Source organism: Macrotis lagotis, chromosome 1 (assembly GCF_037893015.1).
Source record: "Macrotis lagotis isolate mMagLag1 chromosome 1, bilby.v1.9.chrom.fasta, whole genome shotgun sequence".
Taxonomy (NCBI): Eukaryota; Metazoa; Chordata; class Mammalia; order Peramelemorphia; family Peramelidae; genus Macrotis; species Macrotis lagotis.
In genome coordinates, this window is record NC_133658.1 from 254644493 (window position 1) to 254663572 (window position 19080).

The 19080-nt window shown below is 35.4% G+C and overlaps 1 protein-coding gene across 5 annotated transcripts in view; it reads right to left on the reverse strand.

Moving 5' to 3' along the window:
• The window catches only part of ATP9A (ATPase phospholipid transporting 9A (putative)), a 220876-nt gene that overhangs the window by 106865 nt on the left and 94931 nt on the right, over positions 1 to 19080 (reverse strand). For 2 of the 5 annotated variants that reach the window (XM_074210262.1, XM_074210261.1), the window contains exon 9: positions 6131 to 6343. The exons of the other annotated variants lie outside the window; for them this stretch is intronic. In XM_074210262.1, coding sequence (XP_074066363.1) covers positions 6131 to 6343 — 213 coding nt within the window. The remainder of the gene's footprint in view (positions 1 to 6130; positions 6344 to 19080) is intronic. 5 annotated transcript variants of the gene reach the window in all.

Consider the following 19080-nt stretch of genomic DNA (forward strand, 5'->3'; position numbering starts at 1 on the left):
TTATTTTATACTACAGGCAGCAGTAAACCAATGATGACAGTTTTTAATTATTTCTCCTTTATATTTGGAGATGTGTGTTTAGGATCCAGGCCAGAACACATTAAATATTTCACCCATTGACAAGAATCCAAGGTTATTTAGTCACTGAAAGAGCATTTATGATATAATGCAAGAACTAATTTTTTAATGTCGAAGAATTCATATTACTTCCTCAAAATTAAACATTTTAGAAAGCTTAATGCTTTACACAAAGTAGGCACTCCATAAATGTTTACTGGATTGAATTAAAATTATAATAGGCCCCTAACTATTCTGTTCTAGACAGTAAGCTTTTTCAGTTTCAAAATCACACACATAAGTCTTTTAAATTTTTAATTAAGAGCCATACCACAAAGAGGTAAAATGTATATGGTACTATGAAGAATGGACACTTTGATTCAATTATAACTGTGTAAATTCCAAATCTTCTAAGTAGCCCGGTGGTTCTCAGAGAATAATTTACCATGGGTAGGCTATAACCTGGTTTCTTGTAAGGAAAAGCTATATATTTTAGTCTTGGTTGTGAACTATTAATTTACCTATGATATTTAACACTCTAACCAATCCTAATCTAAGTCAGCACCTTAGAAAGTGGTCAGCACTTTAGAACTTTCATCAGCAAGTCATAGATTTTTTTTTTTAAATCTGATTTAAAAAAAGGACTGAGAGGGTGGCTGGGTGGTGCAGTGGATAGAGCACCGGCCCTGGAGTCAACAGTACCTGAGTTCAAATCCAGCCTCAGACACTTAATAATTACCTAGTTGTGTGGTCATGGGCAAGCCACTTAACCCCACTGCCTTGCAAAAAAAGGACTGGGTGCAGTTCCATTAGCAAATTTCTACATTTTCCTATGTATGTACCTAATCTATAAAATGAGTGTTAATCTAAATATTAGGAGCGGCTAGGTGGCACAGTAGAGAAAGCACCAGCCCTGGAGTCAGGAGTACCTGGGTTCAAATGCGGTCTCAGACACTTAATAATTACCTAGCCATGTGGCCTTGGGCAAGCCACTTAACCCCATTTCCCAGTTCTAACATTTTGGGGTCACATGAACCATAGTACTTTGTCTGCAGAGTTTTTGTGGTCAAAGTAAAAGTAGAATATAAAGGGAAGCACTCATCACTGAACACTAGATCAAACACAATCTAATAGTTTGAAGTGATTATGAGTTGCTACATGAGAGTACATGGAGAGACTGAAGTGCAACTGATCCCACACAAATCTACATCTATCATAGGCACTCTTGCTTCTACATTTCATGGGGAGATTCCCTTTGGCTCCTTTTCTCAAATTACCAAAAGTATTTCAAAAGCATCAATTAAAGGCACTTCAAGAGATTTCATTTCATTTACACCAAATTTCATCATTCTTTGCTGTTAATCCTTTCTAAAAATTACTATGCCTTAATTTCTTAGGCATTGAAACAATAACATTAATCAATTCATCACCTTTCACCAACATCCCTGCCACAATATATTTCGTCCCACAAACCCCACCCCATCTTAGAAACTGTGGAATGCTGTCCGGGTTAAAGAGTATTTGCTCAAGGATCTCAGGAACACTTATCTCTGATCAGATTATATCTACTTAATTTCCCCCTGTTAGTTACTGTATGACTGCCAGTGAAGGATCAGTACCCCTAAGGCTGTAATGGATATCTGAATAAAGATACTTCAAGGGTCCTTCAGCAGAATGTGGACAGGAAACAAATTTAGGAAATCCTGCTTTCTGTTACAGGAAATGAAGCTGTGCCAACTGGTAGAAATTACTCTTACAGCTTTGGAGTAAAATGAATACAAGTTTCTGCATGCATTTCATAAACTGACCTTGCCTAGAATATTTTATTGATATAGAATTTCAAAGGGAGTATTTTCAACCCTAGTAAAATTTTCACTTAGTCCAGGAGGAATTCAGAAACAGTAAAGCTTTCTGAAGGATTCTAATTAAGCTGAAATGAAGAAACAGGACTGAATGATCACTAAGGTTTAATGGTTAAAAAATATTGCATCATGAATGCCTTCAAAGATTGCTTTAGTTCAATATATTCAGCCAAGAATATTTATTTTGCTGAAGTCATTCAGAATTCACAATTATATGAAAAAAGAGAAAATGAAAATTTTCCCTTAATGAAAAAGTATTTCAACTCTCCAAATGACTGACATTAATGTACAACTTTGCACTAAGTCCTAAGAAGAAAACGATATAATTACAACTAGATTGCACTTTAAAGTTTCCAAAGCACTTTACTCACAATCACTGTACACTTGTACATAGAGCAAGTAATATTATCTCTACTTCACAGATGAAGAAACCGATACCCAGAAAAGGGAGGTGTCTTAGGAATCCTGAATATGTATAATAGGCAAAAGGACTAAACTCCCAGGGTTACTTATCCCTGGCCAATACAACTGAACAAGCAACAGAACCAGGACTTGAAACTAACTCTAAGTCTAGTGCTTGCTACAGCACCATGTAATATATAAGCCTCTCAAATTCCAGGCGGATACCCAGAAATATGGGAGGGACTATTAAAAAGCCCAAGAAAATTTAATGCATTATCCAATTTTTCAAACAATATTAGGAAACAATTAAAGGTGATGACATAACCAATATTTAGAAATCATACAGATCCCAATCTGTCAAGTAATAGGAGCAAATCAATCACGAAGCATTTATTAAGTTCCTGCTTTAGGTCAAGGCCTTGGCTAATCACTGGGGATACAAAGAATGAAGCAATCCCTCCTCTCAAGGAGTTTACACTCTAGCAAAGTATATACACACAGACACACACACACACACACACACACACACGCACACACACACACGTATGTATGTGTTTATATGTTTATAGGGGCAACTGATGGTCCAGTATATGTGTGTGTGTGTGTGTGTATATGTGTGTGTATGTATGTGTATGTATATATATATATATATATATATATATATATATATATATATATATATATATATATATATCTCACTGGTTTTGGAATCAGGAAGACTCATATTCCAGACTTCAAACCCAACCTTGGACACTTACTAGTTCTGTGATGCTGGGCAAGACACAGAACTTTGTTTGCCTAAGTATCCTCACCTGTAAAAGACACTACAGAAGAAAATGACAAACCACTCCAGTATCTTTGCCAGAAAACCCCAAATGGAGTCACCAAGAATTGAACATGACTGAGTAACAACTATATATATACATATATGTATATATATATATGTATATATTACATATATATATACACATTACATATTCTTTCCCTCTGAATTATCCTTTAGTAGGAAAAATAAAATAATAGCTAGCATTTCTATAGCACCTACTATCAGGTTTTATGATAGTATTTTATACTCATAACTCATTTGTTCCTCACAATAACCTTGGGAAGTAGAGGTTTTAATGTCACCACTCTGCAGTTGAGAAAACTAAGGCTAAGAGAGTTTAAGTGACTTGCTTAACATCACACAACTAGTAAATATCTGAGGAGTGCATTTGATTTGTATTTGAACTTAGGTCCTCCTGATCCTAGGAGGTTCATAGCTCTACCCATTGTTCAACCTAGCAAAGTCATCATTAAGTCCTTTACTTAAGGCCCAGAAAGGTTAAGTGATTTGCCTTTAGGTCAGAAAGTAGTAAGCAGCAGAGTTGGAATTTGACTTCAAATCTGATGTTCTATTATACCAGATTTGCATTCTCTTTGAAAAAAGAAGTTATCCCAAGCACAGTATCAAAGTAAAAGAGATCTCAGAGAGCCAAGAATAAGTCACAAAATAAATCCATTACCTCAAAATATTTGTGACATTTGGTTTAGAATTTTTGTGCTGGTAGTGGTGATGGGTTCTTTTAAGAAAGTCACACAAAGACTGCAAGGGAGAAAATGTGAATTTCTGTATACTTCCAAACTTAAAAGTTGTATATGGGACCACAAAGAAATCTTCAATATCTGAAAAATTTTGTCCAAATTATATTGTCATAAGTTAAAGGAGTCTGATAGTTATGCAACTGCTAGGAATTTGTCACATTGCAAACATAGTTTTAAGCAATCACTGATGACATGAAATTCCAGTATTCAAAATTTTCATTCAAGGGAAGTCAAAGAAAAGTTAAAGAGAGAACAAGAGGGGCAAAGGACATGTGTAAGTTTTGCTTAAGTTTCATTTCCTGTCTCAAATGTACACAGTATGGTATACTTGGGTCTTTCCCCCCCACAAGATTTTAAGCTCCATGATACAGTGGGAACAGCTCAGTTCCCCTCTGCCAATGTCCAGCATATGGCTCTGTAGACAAAAATAACTTTGATGTTTGATATAAAATGAATGTTTGATGATCGATTGATCTATGGCAAGAATTCTCAATCTCTTTTCATGGACATCTTTGGCAGTCTGAACTCTATGGACTCCTCAAAATGTTAGTGTGAAAAATAAAATACATACAATTACAAGAAAAGAAATAGTAATCAAAATATTTTTAAAAAATAAATATATTTTAGGTTAAAAAGTCCTTTACTTAAGGGATCTGAGAATATCATAAGTTAATTGTGAGGTTAAAATAAACACATCAAAGCAACTCTTTAAAGCAGGAAGATAAAATATCTAGAGCCAAAAGGGATCCTAAAAAAAAAAAGAAACTTTTCCTTCTCCTCTTCACTTTTCAAATGAGGAAACTTCACTTTTCAAATGAGGAAACTAAGACCCAGTGAAGTTAAGTGACTTGCCTTTAGGTCAGAAAGTAGTAAGTAGCAGAGCTGAAATTTGAATTCAAATCTGATGTTCTATTATATCAGATCTGAATTCCCTTCAAAAAAAGGAGAAGAAAATAAAAAAAAAGGAGAAGAAACTATCCCAAGCACAGGTATCATATATAGATATTTTGCTTAATAGGTTATTCTCCCACCATATAAATCTCATAGTAGTACTCATTGCTCATCAAAATCACTATTCATTCAGATAGTCTATCTTGCTTAAAATACAAGTTTAATTTCTAAACAGTTTACCCTTAGCTTCTGTTATAAAATTGATATCTTGATACAAGGAAAATGATCTCTGTAGCTGACCACAATGCTATCACTTTTAAAGCAGAGAAACTTAAAGGTTTATCTATTTTAAAATGGAAATATAGTAATGAGCTTAATGTTTCAATTCAGTCTCAAGTTTGAGATAATCCCCTAGGAGGGCAGAGCAGGAATTTGGAGAGTGTGGTCCAGCATCATAGCAATATCACTGAACTTGGATTCTGAAAACCTGGATCTGGAACCTTGGCTATGAGAAGTTGTGAGCCAATGGTCAGATGGCTATCATTTTCTGGTCCCCTTTCTCTTGGTTCTCTCTCTGTAAAATGGGTATAATATTATTTGTATACTCTACCTCACCACTTTTATTAAGGTGCTCTGTAAACTGTGTAGGACTACATACATATAAATATGTTCTTTATAATTATAATATAACTAATGATTATATAGTGATCAGTTCTAATTCCCATATAATTAGGAGAACAAATAATTGATTTCTGTGAATATATCACAAGCCAGCATGACAGAGGATATAAAAACACTTTCCTGCTGAGTGAGCAACCTCTACATGGAAGGAATGGGCATTCTTAGCTATATGAGAAACTGGAAGGAAAACTAATTAGGAGCTCATTATAAACAAACATAAAATAGGCAACTCTATTTCCAGGGTCTACACTCACTATGAAGGGAGACAAATGAGTTCGTTTGGTTTTAGTAATAGAATATGCTTTAACATGAAAGGATTTCTTAAAGGTATGTGGCTTTTAAATTGGACCACATGCCTTTTAAACACTGGCCATTCCCGCTGCTAATCAAGACCTCTTATTTTTTCCTAATTCCATACTTATCTTAAGGCAAAAACTTCTTACTTAAAGTCCAGCTAATTCTCTCATTTATTTCTAAGTATGTTTATCCCAAAACACTGCATCCAGTCATTTGTCTTCATTCTATTTCATTAGCAATTATCTACTCTGATTCCTAGTTTCCTGATAACTCCTTGGGAAATTGCCAATTTCAAGCTTGTAAAAACGTGCAAGGAATGGCCCATGTCCCAAATCTTAGCTGACTTGAGGCTTTACCTCATCTGGGCTGGATGCCTGATACACCCGGCACGCGTCCTCATAATGCTTCTCTGCTTCTGCCTGATCCGTCACCCCATTAGACTCATAGACCGGTGTAACATTGTGGCAGAGGGCAATTGCTTTCACAGCTTCATGAACACGGCTACTCATGGTTTTCCGGACTTTGGTGGTGAGTGTAGGGCCCTTTAAAGTGGGTGGGTCTTGAGATTGCTGGAGAGAAAAGAAAGCAAAAAAAAAAAAAAAAGATCAAAAAAAATCAAAAAATCCCAGCTAGAGTTCAATCCCCTTCTCAAGTTCCCCTAAAGATATATATCATGCATATATCTTCTGTGATGCTCTAGGAAACATTTTTCTAAAAAAGTTCTGATTGCATTTAAATGTCTTTCAAAGGTGAAGTATACATACTTGACAACTGAACTGACCCTATTTCTAGGTAATCAGTGATTTAATATTTAACTCAGACACACAGTAGAGGAAATAATGAAATAATAACAAAAACTGAACATACAAATACTGGTCTTCAAATCTCTAACTCACTTTTGGGGGCCAAAGGATGAACTACAGCAAATCTACTTTTCCCACAATTAACAGTAGTTAGTTTGAGCCTAGTAGCCCAAAAATACATAAAAGTCTTTAGATTTTATGTTCCATTTAAAAAGCCATTTCCTTCAAATGAAGACAACTGATCAGGTATTTGAGAATGAATAGAGATTTAGATATAGGAACATATGGTTACCCCAAAATAGAAAACAGATGGGTTTCCTGGAATTAGAAAATAACTTTCATTTCATTTTTAATACTATTTTTAGTAGCAGCGTCAGACTTTTCAGGTAATTAGACAATTACTAAATTATACTGGTCACTGAGGGGACAAACAGTGCTCTGGCTTCCTGCTCGGTTAACCTCTGGTGTCAAGAGGACAAAAGTTTCGCTTCCAGGTCAAAGGGCATTGCATGGTAACAATAATTAGAGTAATGAATCAGAACTATAGTTTAAATGAATCATCATTTACCAAGTGCTTTTAATTACAAAGAATTTAACACTGAGATTATTAAAAGGACCAAAAATTTACAGAAAAATTATGATTGTCACAATGAAAAAATATATAATGAGCAATTTGGGCAAGTTCAATCATTTAAACAGGAAAACATGTATCCAAATACATCACTCAGCACCTGGATTGACCCACATTAATAATAGTCAGTAGAACCAATTATCACAACAGTTGATAGAACAAATACTTTGGTTTGTAATGTAAATACTTAATGTAACAAAAGATTTGGTCACATAAAAGTTCATGATTTCATAAATAAAATAATGTACTACATAAGGAAGTCACATGTGGTTATCTACCATTCACATCACAAATGAAGAAAATCACACATGAATTGGTTTCCTAATCACACTGAATACCGACCAAAATGAACTAACAACTAAGCCAAGTAAGATGACCAGAAATTTCATGAAGATACATACTACAGTAGTCTGGCGGACCACTGAGTCCTTTCAATACCTTTGGCAACTGAAGTAATAGTCTTGAGTTTCTGTTTCATCATTCATATAATAAGTTGACCAATATCTGTTCTCTTACAGAGGATTAGTATGATGATAAAACAAGAATTCTCAAGTACTCTCAAAGTATACAACACACATGAATATGCCTCTTAAAACAGTAATAATAAAAATGTTGCTGCCTTACATCCAATTGCAATCAATTTAAGAAGGAACACTCTAATCTCTCTGGCAGGCTCCGTGGAAGAATTTCAAATCTTACAGTGTTTATCTCTATACCCTCTCCCCAGGGCCTTTAACCTAGACACATTTCTTCTTACTTAAAAAAATGCCAGTGGAAAACAAAAACAGATGTAGTAGCCAAGGAGGCAGGTTACTACACATTTTGCCCTGGGGGAAAACATTAGTCCCTCACATAGGGAAAATAAAAAGGCTTCATGTGAGGTCAGAAGAGATTTCATAACCAAACACAAATAGATGTGTGGGACATTCAGATCTCTATAGAGAGTAATTCTACAGGGTCACAGCTCACAAAAAGGAAATCAAGAGCCAATGAAAAGGCACCTCCTGCTCCTCATTAATCAAGCACTTCAAATACTTTTACAGATGCTAATTCCAGGCTGTTTCAAGAGAAATATTTTTTAAATTAAATTTCAAGTCAGAATGTGTAATTGTTTTTTATTCTGATAATAGATACTGCATGTTATGTATATTAAACAAAATTTATATAAACTGTAAATAAATGATGAATGTTAATACAAACCATTAAAGAAAAGGAAATTCAAAAATTCAAATATTCTGGTTTCCTACAGTAATTTTCATAATTAATTTTTAATTAATTCATCCAAATCTTCAAGATATTTTAAAGTATCAGAGGAAAACAGAGAAGATTAAATAATTTATATTTTCAAGTAAAGAAACTGACACATAAAATTATTAGTAAGACTCCATTCACTTTCTGACATGGAAGAAGTCTTCAGCAAAATTTGAGAGATTTCCAAGAATAACATGGCTTTTCATCTGATCTACTTACTTAAATACTTCTTTACCTGGCAAAAAGAGGAAGCTATATGATATCTAGCATTTATACAGTACTTTAAGATCTGAAAAGCACAACAATCTTATGTGTTAATATAATTATTCTCATTTTACAGATGAGGAAACTGAGGTTCAGAGAGGCTAAATAATTTGTCCAAATTCATACAGCAAATAAGTATCTAAAGCAGGATTCAAACTTAGTTCCTTAGGACTTTAATCTGACTCTCTAGACACTATGTCATCCAGAGGCCACTATTCTTCTAAAATATTCCTGTCTATGACAGTCTAGATTAAGTTTTTAAAAGTTAATGATTCTACAACAGTGGCAAAATTGAGACTCAGTTACATTACTTGAACATATACATGGGTACTATGTTTAGAGACAAGCAGAGTGGCACAGTTGATAAAGTACTGCACTAGGAGTCTAAGAACAGCTGGCACTTTCTTTGCAATCCTGGAAAAGTCACTTAGCTTTTCTGTTGGACTTCAGTTTCTTCTTCTGTAAAATGAGAGTAATGATATTTTACTACTTTATAAGACTATTGTGAGGTTAAAAGGAAATAACACGTTTAAAGTATTTAGCAAACCTTTAAGACACTTGAAAGTCTCTGAACATATTGAAAATCTAACTTTATACAAAGATGGGATAGATAACATGGTATAATAGATAAATATCTGATCTCAGAGTCAGGAAGATCTGAGTTCAAGTCTCACCTGAGACTTGTGACCTTAGGCAAGTCACTTGCTCTAGGCAAATTCTCTTCATTCTTTAAGTTGCAAAAAAGGGAATAAGTTACATGGGAAAGGGAATTTCTTCCCAGATCCTATCTTAAAGAAATGATAGTCAAGTCTCTTTCCCTACTGGGAAATAAATTACTCATATTGCAAAAGCATTTATTAAAAATAGAACTACTCTAAAGACAGTAAATTCCCCTATGGAATGACTTAATTTCAAAAATAATTTACCAGCTTCTATATCTATCTTAGGCAGCAAGGGGGTACAGCAGATAAAGTGCTGAGCCTACAATCAGAAAGACCTGACCTCAAATTCAACTTCAGATACCTACTAGCCAGGTGACTCTAGACAAATCACTTAACCTTGTTTGCCTCAGTTTCCTCACATATAAAATGAGATGGAGAAGAAAATGGCAAATCACTGCTGTATCTTTGCCAAGAAAAAACCCAAATGGGGCAGCTAGGTGGTACAGTGGATAGAGAGCTGGAGTCAGAAGTACCTGAGTTCAAATCTGACCTCAGACACTTAATAATTACCTAGCTCTGTGGCCTTGAGCAAGCCACTTAACCCCATTGCCTAGAAAAAACTAAAAAAACAAAAAAGAAAACCCCAAATGGGTTCACAAAGATTCAGAAAGGACTGAAATGACTCAACAACTTCTAGGTCAGAATTTGGAATTATGCCCAAAGGGCAATAAAAATGTGCACACCCTTTTAACCAGCAATAGCACTACTGGGTCTATACCCTGAAGAGATCATGAAAAAGGGGTAAAAATATCAATAGTACAAAAATATTCATATCAACTCTGTTTGTAGTGGCAAAGAATTGGAAAGTGAGTGAATGTCCACCAATTGGGTAATAGCTGAACAAATTAAGGTATATGTACATTATGGAACATTATTGCTTTCTTAGAAATCAGGAGCGATGGGAATTCAGAGAAGACTGGAGGGTTTTGTATGAACTGATGCTGAGTGAGATGAGCAGAGACAGAGGAACGCTGTGGACCATAACAGCAACATGGAGTTGATGGACTTGCTCATTTCATTAGTGCAACAATCAAGGAGTTTGGGGGTATCTGCAATGGAGAATACCATCTGTATCCAAAGAAATAATAGTAGAGTTTAAACAAACACCTAAGACTATTACCTTTAATTTATTTTTTAAAAAAAGTTATTTTATTATGTAATTTTGCTATCATATTTATTTTTTCCTTTAGGATATGATTTTTCTCTCAACACATTCAATTTTGATCAATGTATAGCATGGAAACAATGTAAAAACTATGAGACTACCTTCTGTGGGGGGTGGGGGGAGAGAAGTGAGATTAGGGGAAAAATTATAAAAATTCAATAAAAAATTTAAAAAACAACCACAACTTCTAGCTCAATACTCCTTAGCCAGAACAATGTTTGATACAGCATAGGTGTTTAATGATCATTGACTTGACTTCTAGGTAAATGTATACTGAAGGCAGGAAGTGCTTCTTTCTTTGTCTTTGTATCATTAAACCCAGTCCAATGTTTTTACATAGAATAAGTATTAATAAGTTCTTGTTGAGCTGACATACAGCTAAGAAATACAACTATTACACAAATTACAGTATACAGTATACTTATTGACTAATTATTGATTAATGTCATTGTTTCCCTTAAAATACAAGTTTCAATAATAAATCTATTATCAGGTGCAACTAATTCCACAGAAAGAATGCAAAATATTATATATGGATAATGATGTAAATAATCTCTAAATCATGTAACAACAAAGTTTGGTTAAATTTAAGGGGCGGCTAGGTGGCATAGTGGATAAAGCACTGGCCTTAGAGTCAGGAGTACCTGGGTTCAAATCCAGTCTGAGACACTTAATAATTACCTAGCTGTGTGGCCTTGGGCAAGCCACTTAACCCCATTTGCCTTGCAAAAACCTAAAAAAGAAAATTTAGTGGCTTTATCATAGGAAAATTTTGGTCAAGATATATTAGTTTGGGGCTTGTTCTGTTTAACTAGTGATAGATATGTGGTAGAAATGATATTCCAAGGAATTTGGGTCATCATTTGGTGAGCTAGGCAGTGCAATAAATCTCCAAATGAATGAAGCCAAAGATCCATGGTGGTTGAAAAGAACATTTAGGGAATTTTGCCTCTTATACCCATCTGTGGTACAGAAAGGGACAAACAGAAGAAAACGAAGCTACCACTGAGATCAACAATGCTTCCAAGTGATACAGGAAAACTCTTCTGTATCTGAATTTCGGTGAAAGAAACAAATATAATCTACCTACATCTCTGTCTTTATCTGTAAAATCAAGAGATTCAACTATATACCTCTAAGGCCCTTTGCACCTCTAACATTCCATGTTCTATATTCCAAGGTCTTCTCACTTTCAACATTCTAAATGTTATATCCCAAAATACCTTGCAGCAATTACATTCTATGGCTTATGAAGAGAAAAAATAAAAAAGGCAAGAAATGACCAAATAAAACCTTAGTTGCCATAAAGTGGTATCTATGACAATTATTCACCCCACAAAGTATAGTTAATGATGACTAAATTAAGTTGATCTTCTTCATCTCCCACCTCCAAAATAGTTTCTATAATATTATAAGGAACAAGTATATGATTAGACTAGTGATTTCATTGGAATGGGGAAGTCATGGATGAATAAAGTCTACTTACTTTGTCAGTATCTTTTTGATAACTTAATTTATATTTGACACTGTCTTAAAAAGTTACCTAAGGCACTAAGCAATTGAATTACTCACCCAGGGTCACATATCCAGTTATTTCAGAGGTTGTACCTGAACCCAGGTTTTCTTCATTCCAAAAGCTAGCTCTTAATTCACTATGACAGCGGCCTCACAATATTATTGAGAGTACTAAATTGTGAGATAGATAATTGGGCTTCAAAAACAACATTAAGAGTTTTTAAAGTAGGCTAAAGTAAACATGCTGCATTTTCCTAGTAAGAATGTGTGCCTCTCCTTTCTCTCTTCTGTCTGAATCATAGCAAGTTAAACCAATGGAGCCCAAAACAAAGAATCCTATAAAACAATGTCAAAGCAGAAGACCTTATAATCCTCACTTTAGAGATAAAAAACTGACACCCAGAGGAAAGTCATTCTCATTTATTTCTTTCAAAGTTCCTTCAGGACAGATCTATTTCATTTTTCTCTGTCCCTAACTTCTTAGTTAGGCAATTAATAAGCCTTCTACATTAATAAGTGCCTACTATATACCAAACTTTGTGCTAAGTACTGTGGATACAAAAAAGAAGCTTACAATCTTGGAAAGATAATAAGCAAACAAATATGTACAAATTAGGTATAAATAGGATAAAAGAAAGCAATAATAAACAAAGGAAAAGTAATACAATTAAAAGGGATTTGGAAAGGGTTTCTAAAGAAAATGGAATTTTTCTTACAATTTGAAGGAAACCAAAGAAGCCAGATGGTAGAGATGAGAAGAGAGAATATTCCAAGCATGAGGAATAGCCAGAAGAAAATGCCTAGTTCCAAGACATGAAGTATCTTAATCTTAAAGTGGAGCAGCTAGGAGGTCAGTATTACTGAATCAAAGAATACATATGGGGAAGTAAAATGTAAGAAAGCTGGAAAGCTAAGGAACTAGATTAACAAGAAGAGCTTTGAATGTCAAACAAAGAATTTTGTATTTGATCTTGGAGGGGATAGGGAATTTTTTAAGTAGAAGAGATGACATGGTCTTACCCATACTTTAGAATAATCACTTTGGGAGCTGAATGAAGGATGGTTTGGGGAAAGTAGAGAGTTGAAACAGGCACCCTCCAGAAAGCTATTTCAGTAATCTAAGCATGGGATGATGAGGGCCTGTACCAAGGTGGTAAATACCAAGAGCAGAGAAGGAAGCAAATCTGAAAGATGTTACAAAGGAGAAATTGACAGACTTTGGCAAAAGACTGCACATAGGAGAAAAAAATAAAGAACTAAAGAGATCACCTAGGTTGCATACCTGGAGAACCGGGGTGGGAGGTTAAAGGGAAAAATTATTTTAATTTAAGACATGTTGGGGCGGCTAGGTGGCGCAGTGGATAAAGCACTGGCCCTGGAGTCAGGAGTACCTGGGTTCAAATCTGATCTCAAACACTTAATAATTACCTAGCTATGTGGCCTTGGTCAAGCCACTTAACCCCATTTGCCTTGCAAAAAACTAAAAAAAAAAAATTTAAGAATTTAAGATGTTTCCTGGACACCTAATTTGAGATGTCTGAAAGGAATTGGAGAAGTGAGACTGGAAATCAGCAGAGGATTAAGTTCAAGATACATAGATCTGAGAATCATCAGTACAGAAATGATAATTAAATCCATAGTGGCTGATAAGTGAAATAATATGAAGGGAGAAGAGAAGAAGGCACAAGATCAAATTTTGTGGAAAACTATGGTTAGAGGATATGATATGAATGAGAATCCAGCAAAGAAGATGGAGAAGGTTAGCAGTCTGATAGGTAGAGTGTAGTTTCACAAAATCTTATACAGTATGATTATCAGAGGGGGAAAGGTCATCAACAGCATGAAAAGTCAGTAAAGAGATCAAGAGGAATGAGAAGTGAGAGAGGATGTTGGATTTTCCAAGTAAGTAATCAATGGTATCTTTGAAGAAAACAGTTTTGGTACAATCATGATAATGAAAGCCAGATTGTTGGGAGTAAAAATGAGTAGAGAGAAAGCAGAGGTACCTATTATAGACAGTCTTCTGAAGTTTATCCACAAAGAACAGAAGAAATATAATGGAGATGAAAGGATTAAGTGAGGGTATTTTTAGGATGGGGTAGACATGAACATATTTGTAGTGAAGGAGTAGTAGAGAATGAGAGAATGAGGGATGACAAAAAGCAAAATCTATTGGAGACAGGATGGAATGGGATTGGTTGTGCAAGTAGAAGGATTTATCTTAGTAAGAAATAAAGTTATCTCTGCATGTAAGATAAGGGTGAAGGAGAAACTAGTTGCAGAAAGCATCTTATGGAAGAGAAGAGAGAACTCATAGTGTATGACCTCAATTTTTTCTGTAAAATATGGGGCAAAATTCTTAGTTGAGAGGGTGAGGGAAAGAAAAACCATAGGAGATTTGAGGAGGGGATGAAAAGATTTGTAAGAGCAATTGGAGAATGGAAAAGGAAGTTAATAAGGGAATTATGGGAGCTATGAGGACCCTAAGTTAAGAGTATATAAAAAAAATTTGTAGTAATCCCAAGCAAAATGGTTTCAAGATCAGAGTGATCCAAGGTTAAGACTTCGCAAGCTGCAATCATTAATATGATAAGGAAAATAAGGATTCAAGAAAAGTTGTACTTCTACACTTGTAACAAGTAGAGTTGAACTCATCCATCAAGGGGTCAAGATGGGGAAAAAAAGAGGAAAAAGCATTGATGACCCAAGAGGACTGAAGAATTGAGGAATTATAGGTCACAGTGTGGAAGAAGAGTAGAATTTGGTAAAGGAAGACAGAGGAAAAGGTGGAATGCCAATAAATTGCAAAAAGTTAAGATTTTGGAATTCTTAAACAGGGAGGTGGTCCATTGAGGATATGACCATCTTTATGTCTGGCTGAAGTGCAGTGGAAAAATAGTTCATGAGAAATCAGCAGGTTGAGGAACTAAATGAAGGAGATGGAAAGAGAAAGAGAGAGAGATGTAGTCTTTTAGCAAGAGGGCAGCAATTAAGGAGGAGATCCAGGTATTGAACTCAATGAAGAAGGAAGAAGGAAGAGTAGTGAACTGAAGGTCTGTAGTCAATTACCTCAATTGCCAGGATTTTGATTAGTTGGTATATATGAATTGTATGAACTTCAAAAGTGGATAAGTTATTGAATAATGCAGGCAAGAGGACCAGAAAGTGGCAATGAGGAGGAAGAAATATTCCAACTCCCCCATCTCAATTGGTAAGCTGAGGGGAATGAATTATTATAAAGCCAAAATTAGAAAGGGCGACTAAGAAGATCCCCCCTGTCATCAGGGGAGGAAAACCAAATCTCAGTTATTACAATATGGGAGAGAAAAAGATTTAAGATGAGGGCAAAGGGGCAGCTAGGTGGCGTAGTGGATAAAACACCAGCCCTGGAGTCAGGAGTATCTGGGTTCAAATCTGGTCTCAGACACTTAATAATTACCTAGCTGTGTGGCCTTGGGCAAGCCACTTAACCCCATTTGCCTTGCAAAAACCTAAAAAAAAAAAAAAAGATGAGGGCAAGTGTGTTGCCTATACAAGAAACATTCCAGGGAGCACAGTAGAAGGGATGGGAAGCATTTGGTTGCAACTTTAGGGTGAGTGTTGTGAGAGATAGGAATAAGGAACAGGTTGGCAGGGGGTAATAAATGGGGTTTATATGAAGATATGCAGGGGTATAGAATCTCTAGAATGTATTAGGTGTGATCAAGAATGAGTAAGAAGTCAAAAGATCAAATGGAAGGCCTCATTTCACTTCTCATCTTCCCTCTGAAGGCTGGAGATGGTGCAGCAAATAGGCACAGTAAGAGAAGGAACACCCAAGGTCAGAAAGAAGGTCACTCCTTGTCTCATCTTAGGCTGCAGATCAAGCAAGCACAGTAGGAGATGGAAGTCTTTCTTATACAGAGGTGCAGGAGGAGATGGAAATCCCATTGGTATAGCTTGCATTGATCAACAGAAGACACTCTGATCCCTTGCTGTCTTTCCTCAGGGATTCATGCAACAGTGCCTATACTCTGGATATCCCCTATGCTTGGAAGATATTTCTCCTCAATACCATCCCCAACCTCTTTCTTCATGGAATCTTTAACTTTCTTTAAGATACAGCTACAACATAACTTTCTACATAAAAACTTTCCTGTTCTCCTGGACTAGCGCTCTCCCTCCTTAACTATCTTGTATTTGCTTTGCACTTATGATATTTGTTAAAGCCAAGAGGTTTTACTTGTTTAAATAAGAGGAAACAGAATTTAACTATTCAGAGTACCCTTCCTATTCTGTGTATTCCACAGCTTTGGATTTTTAAAGAGGGGAACAGATTTAGCAATAGTCAAGAATGTTGCAACACTTTCTGTTTTCTATGTTTACATTCTTGAACTCAATAACTATGTTTTATATTTGCCTCATAAACATATTGTGATTGTATAAGAATTTGCTTGTTTTAGCAATACTAACTCCAATACTACTACAAAACAGAGTCAGCCTTGCTTTTCCTCTTCATCATAACAGCACTGTGTCCTTCCTACCTCACAGGGTAGTTGTAAGGATTAAATAAGAAATCAGATATGAAAAACTATAAAACACTATAAACGTAACAAAAGTAGGCATTCAATAAATGCTTCTTAATTGACTTCACTAAAATTTATATATATATATATATATATATATATATATATGTAAAAGTGTAAATGTATAGAGGGAAATAAGAAAGTATAAAAATTCAAAACACTCAAGTGTTGGATACAGTTAGACTTATCATTCATCTCCCATTAACTTTTTTTCCCCCATTAACTTTTTTTTAAGGTTTTTGCAAGGCAATGGGGTTAAGTGGCTTGCCTAAGGCCACACGACTAGGTAATTATTAAGTGTCTGAGACCGGATTTGAACCCAGGTACTCCTGACTCCAGGGCCAGTGCTTTATCCACTGAGCCACCTAGCCACCCCCCCCCCCCCATTAACTTTTAAAATTTTGGCTACTTTAGGTACATTTACCTTGAGAAAAGACAAATATTCAAATCATATACAGCTTTGTGATATACATAAAAACTCATAACAGATTGCAAAAATTTTTATGTCTTAATATTCACCATCTTTTCAGAGAGATTTAGGGAGATGAGGAGGGGAAGAATTATTCCTCATCAAAAAGCACAGTTACATCTTTGACAAAGTTTTAAAAGTCTCATCAAAAACCTATTACTCATACAACTGGACAGAAAGAAATGTACCATGCTTCCCTACCAGAACAATTTTGTACTGTTCCTTGCTGGCACATACAAGCCCAGCTGGAATTGTAACTCTTACTCTAGGATCTTTTTCTGCTACAGACCTGGATGGTATCAGTCAATTTTTCAGGCTTGCCAAATTTTTTTTTTAATTACTAGGAGCCAAAGAAGAGGAGAAGGAATGTACTTTCCTGAGCAACAGAATTTATAGTGAAGTCTTGGGCTTAAATCCTACTTTAGATATCAACAACCAGGGCAGATCTAGAATGACCATGATGTGAATGGAGAAAAGGAGACACTTGTAAGAAATATTTTGGAGGTACAATTGCTAAGACTTAGTAATTGACTTCTTATACTGGATGAATTAGAGATAAGAGTTAGGAATGACTTGCAAATCTCTATAACTGAAGTAAAGGAGATGTTCTTCAAAAAAATGAGAAAACAGACCTAGAAGTGGTATTGCTGGATCAAAGGGTATAGCAAGTTGTATATAATAAATAGATTTGCAGCTTCATGTAAAATAATCTTTTCTTTCCTACTCTGTTAGTTATAGATATGCTTGTTTTATTTAAGTTCAGAAGAAAATAAGTGAAATTCAAAAAATAAATATAAATCACCACTACCATCACCCCCAAAAAAAGAAACAGAAAAATAAAGGGAAGTCAGGAGGAGATGTGCATTTAGATAATGAAAATAATTTTAGATATATGGAACTTGAGATGCCTATTGGACATTTGGCAGCTAGATATTATGATGTCATTAGGTTCCTTTTCATGAGGGGTGGGGGGGTGGGAGGTGACTCTATTACTTGTAGAAAATCTGCCTGAAATTTTCCAGGTTATACAGCATAAGGAGATTATCTATCAGGTATTCAAAGACACCTCCACTGTCCATCTCCATAAAGGTAAAGGGATTAGATTGGTCTGTGACAATCACAGGGATATTTCTCTCATCATCATTGTTGGTTAAGATTCTTGCCAGAGTACTCTTTTATAAGCTGGTACTTCACCTGGAAGACTGTCATCTCCCTGAGAGCCAATGTAGTTTCAGAAAGGTTTGACGAACAGTTAATAAAGTGTATATGACAAATCCAGGAAAAATGCTAGGAGCAGAACAAATGTCTGTACATTTGTAGATTTGACCAAGGCCTTTGGTACCATCAGTTGTGAGGATTTAAGGAAAATTATGTCAAAATTTGGTTGTGCAGAGAATTTCATCAGTATTGTATGTCAATTCATGAAAGCATGCTAGCCCGGCTTTTGGATAGTAGACAATGAACTTCTGATTTCTCAGTCACCAATGGAGTAAAACAAGGATGTGTCCTTTAATCGTGTCATCAAATGTCTTCACTGAAGATGAACACAGCATCAAGGTCAGCTATTGTACTGATACTAAATTCTTCTATTTAAAAGGCTACAAACCAAGACCAAAGTGGAGGGAGTGTTGGTGCATGATCTTCTGTTTGCAGATGACTGTGAACTCAATGTAACCTCTGAAGCTAAGATGCAACAAGTATGGAACAATTCTCAGCTGCTTGTGCTAATTTTAGTCTGACAAATACCAAAAAAACACAGTAGTTAACATCAGCCAGCGCCACATCATCCATTTGTGGAACCATCGGTTATGACAAAAGGAGAACTTTTAAACACTGTGGATAAGTTCACTTATCTTGGCAATATACTTTTGATGGAGGTACATATTGATAATAAAATTGATATGCATTATCAGAGTTAGCT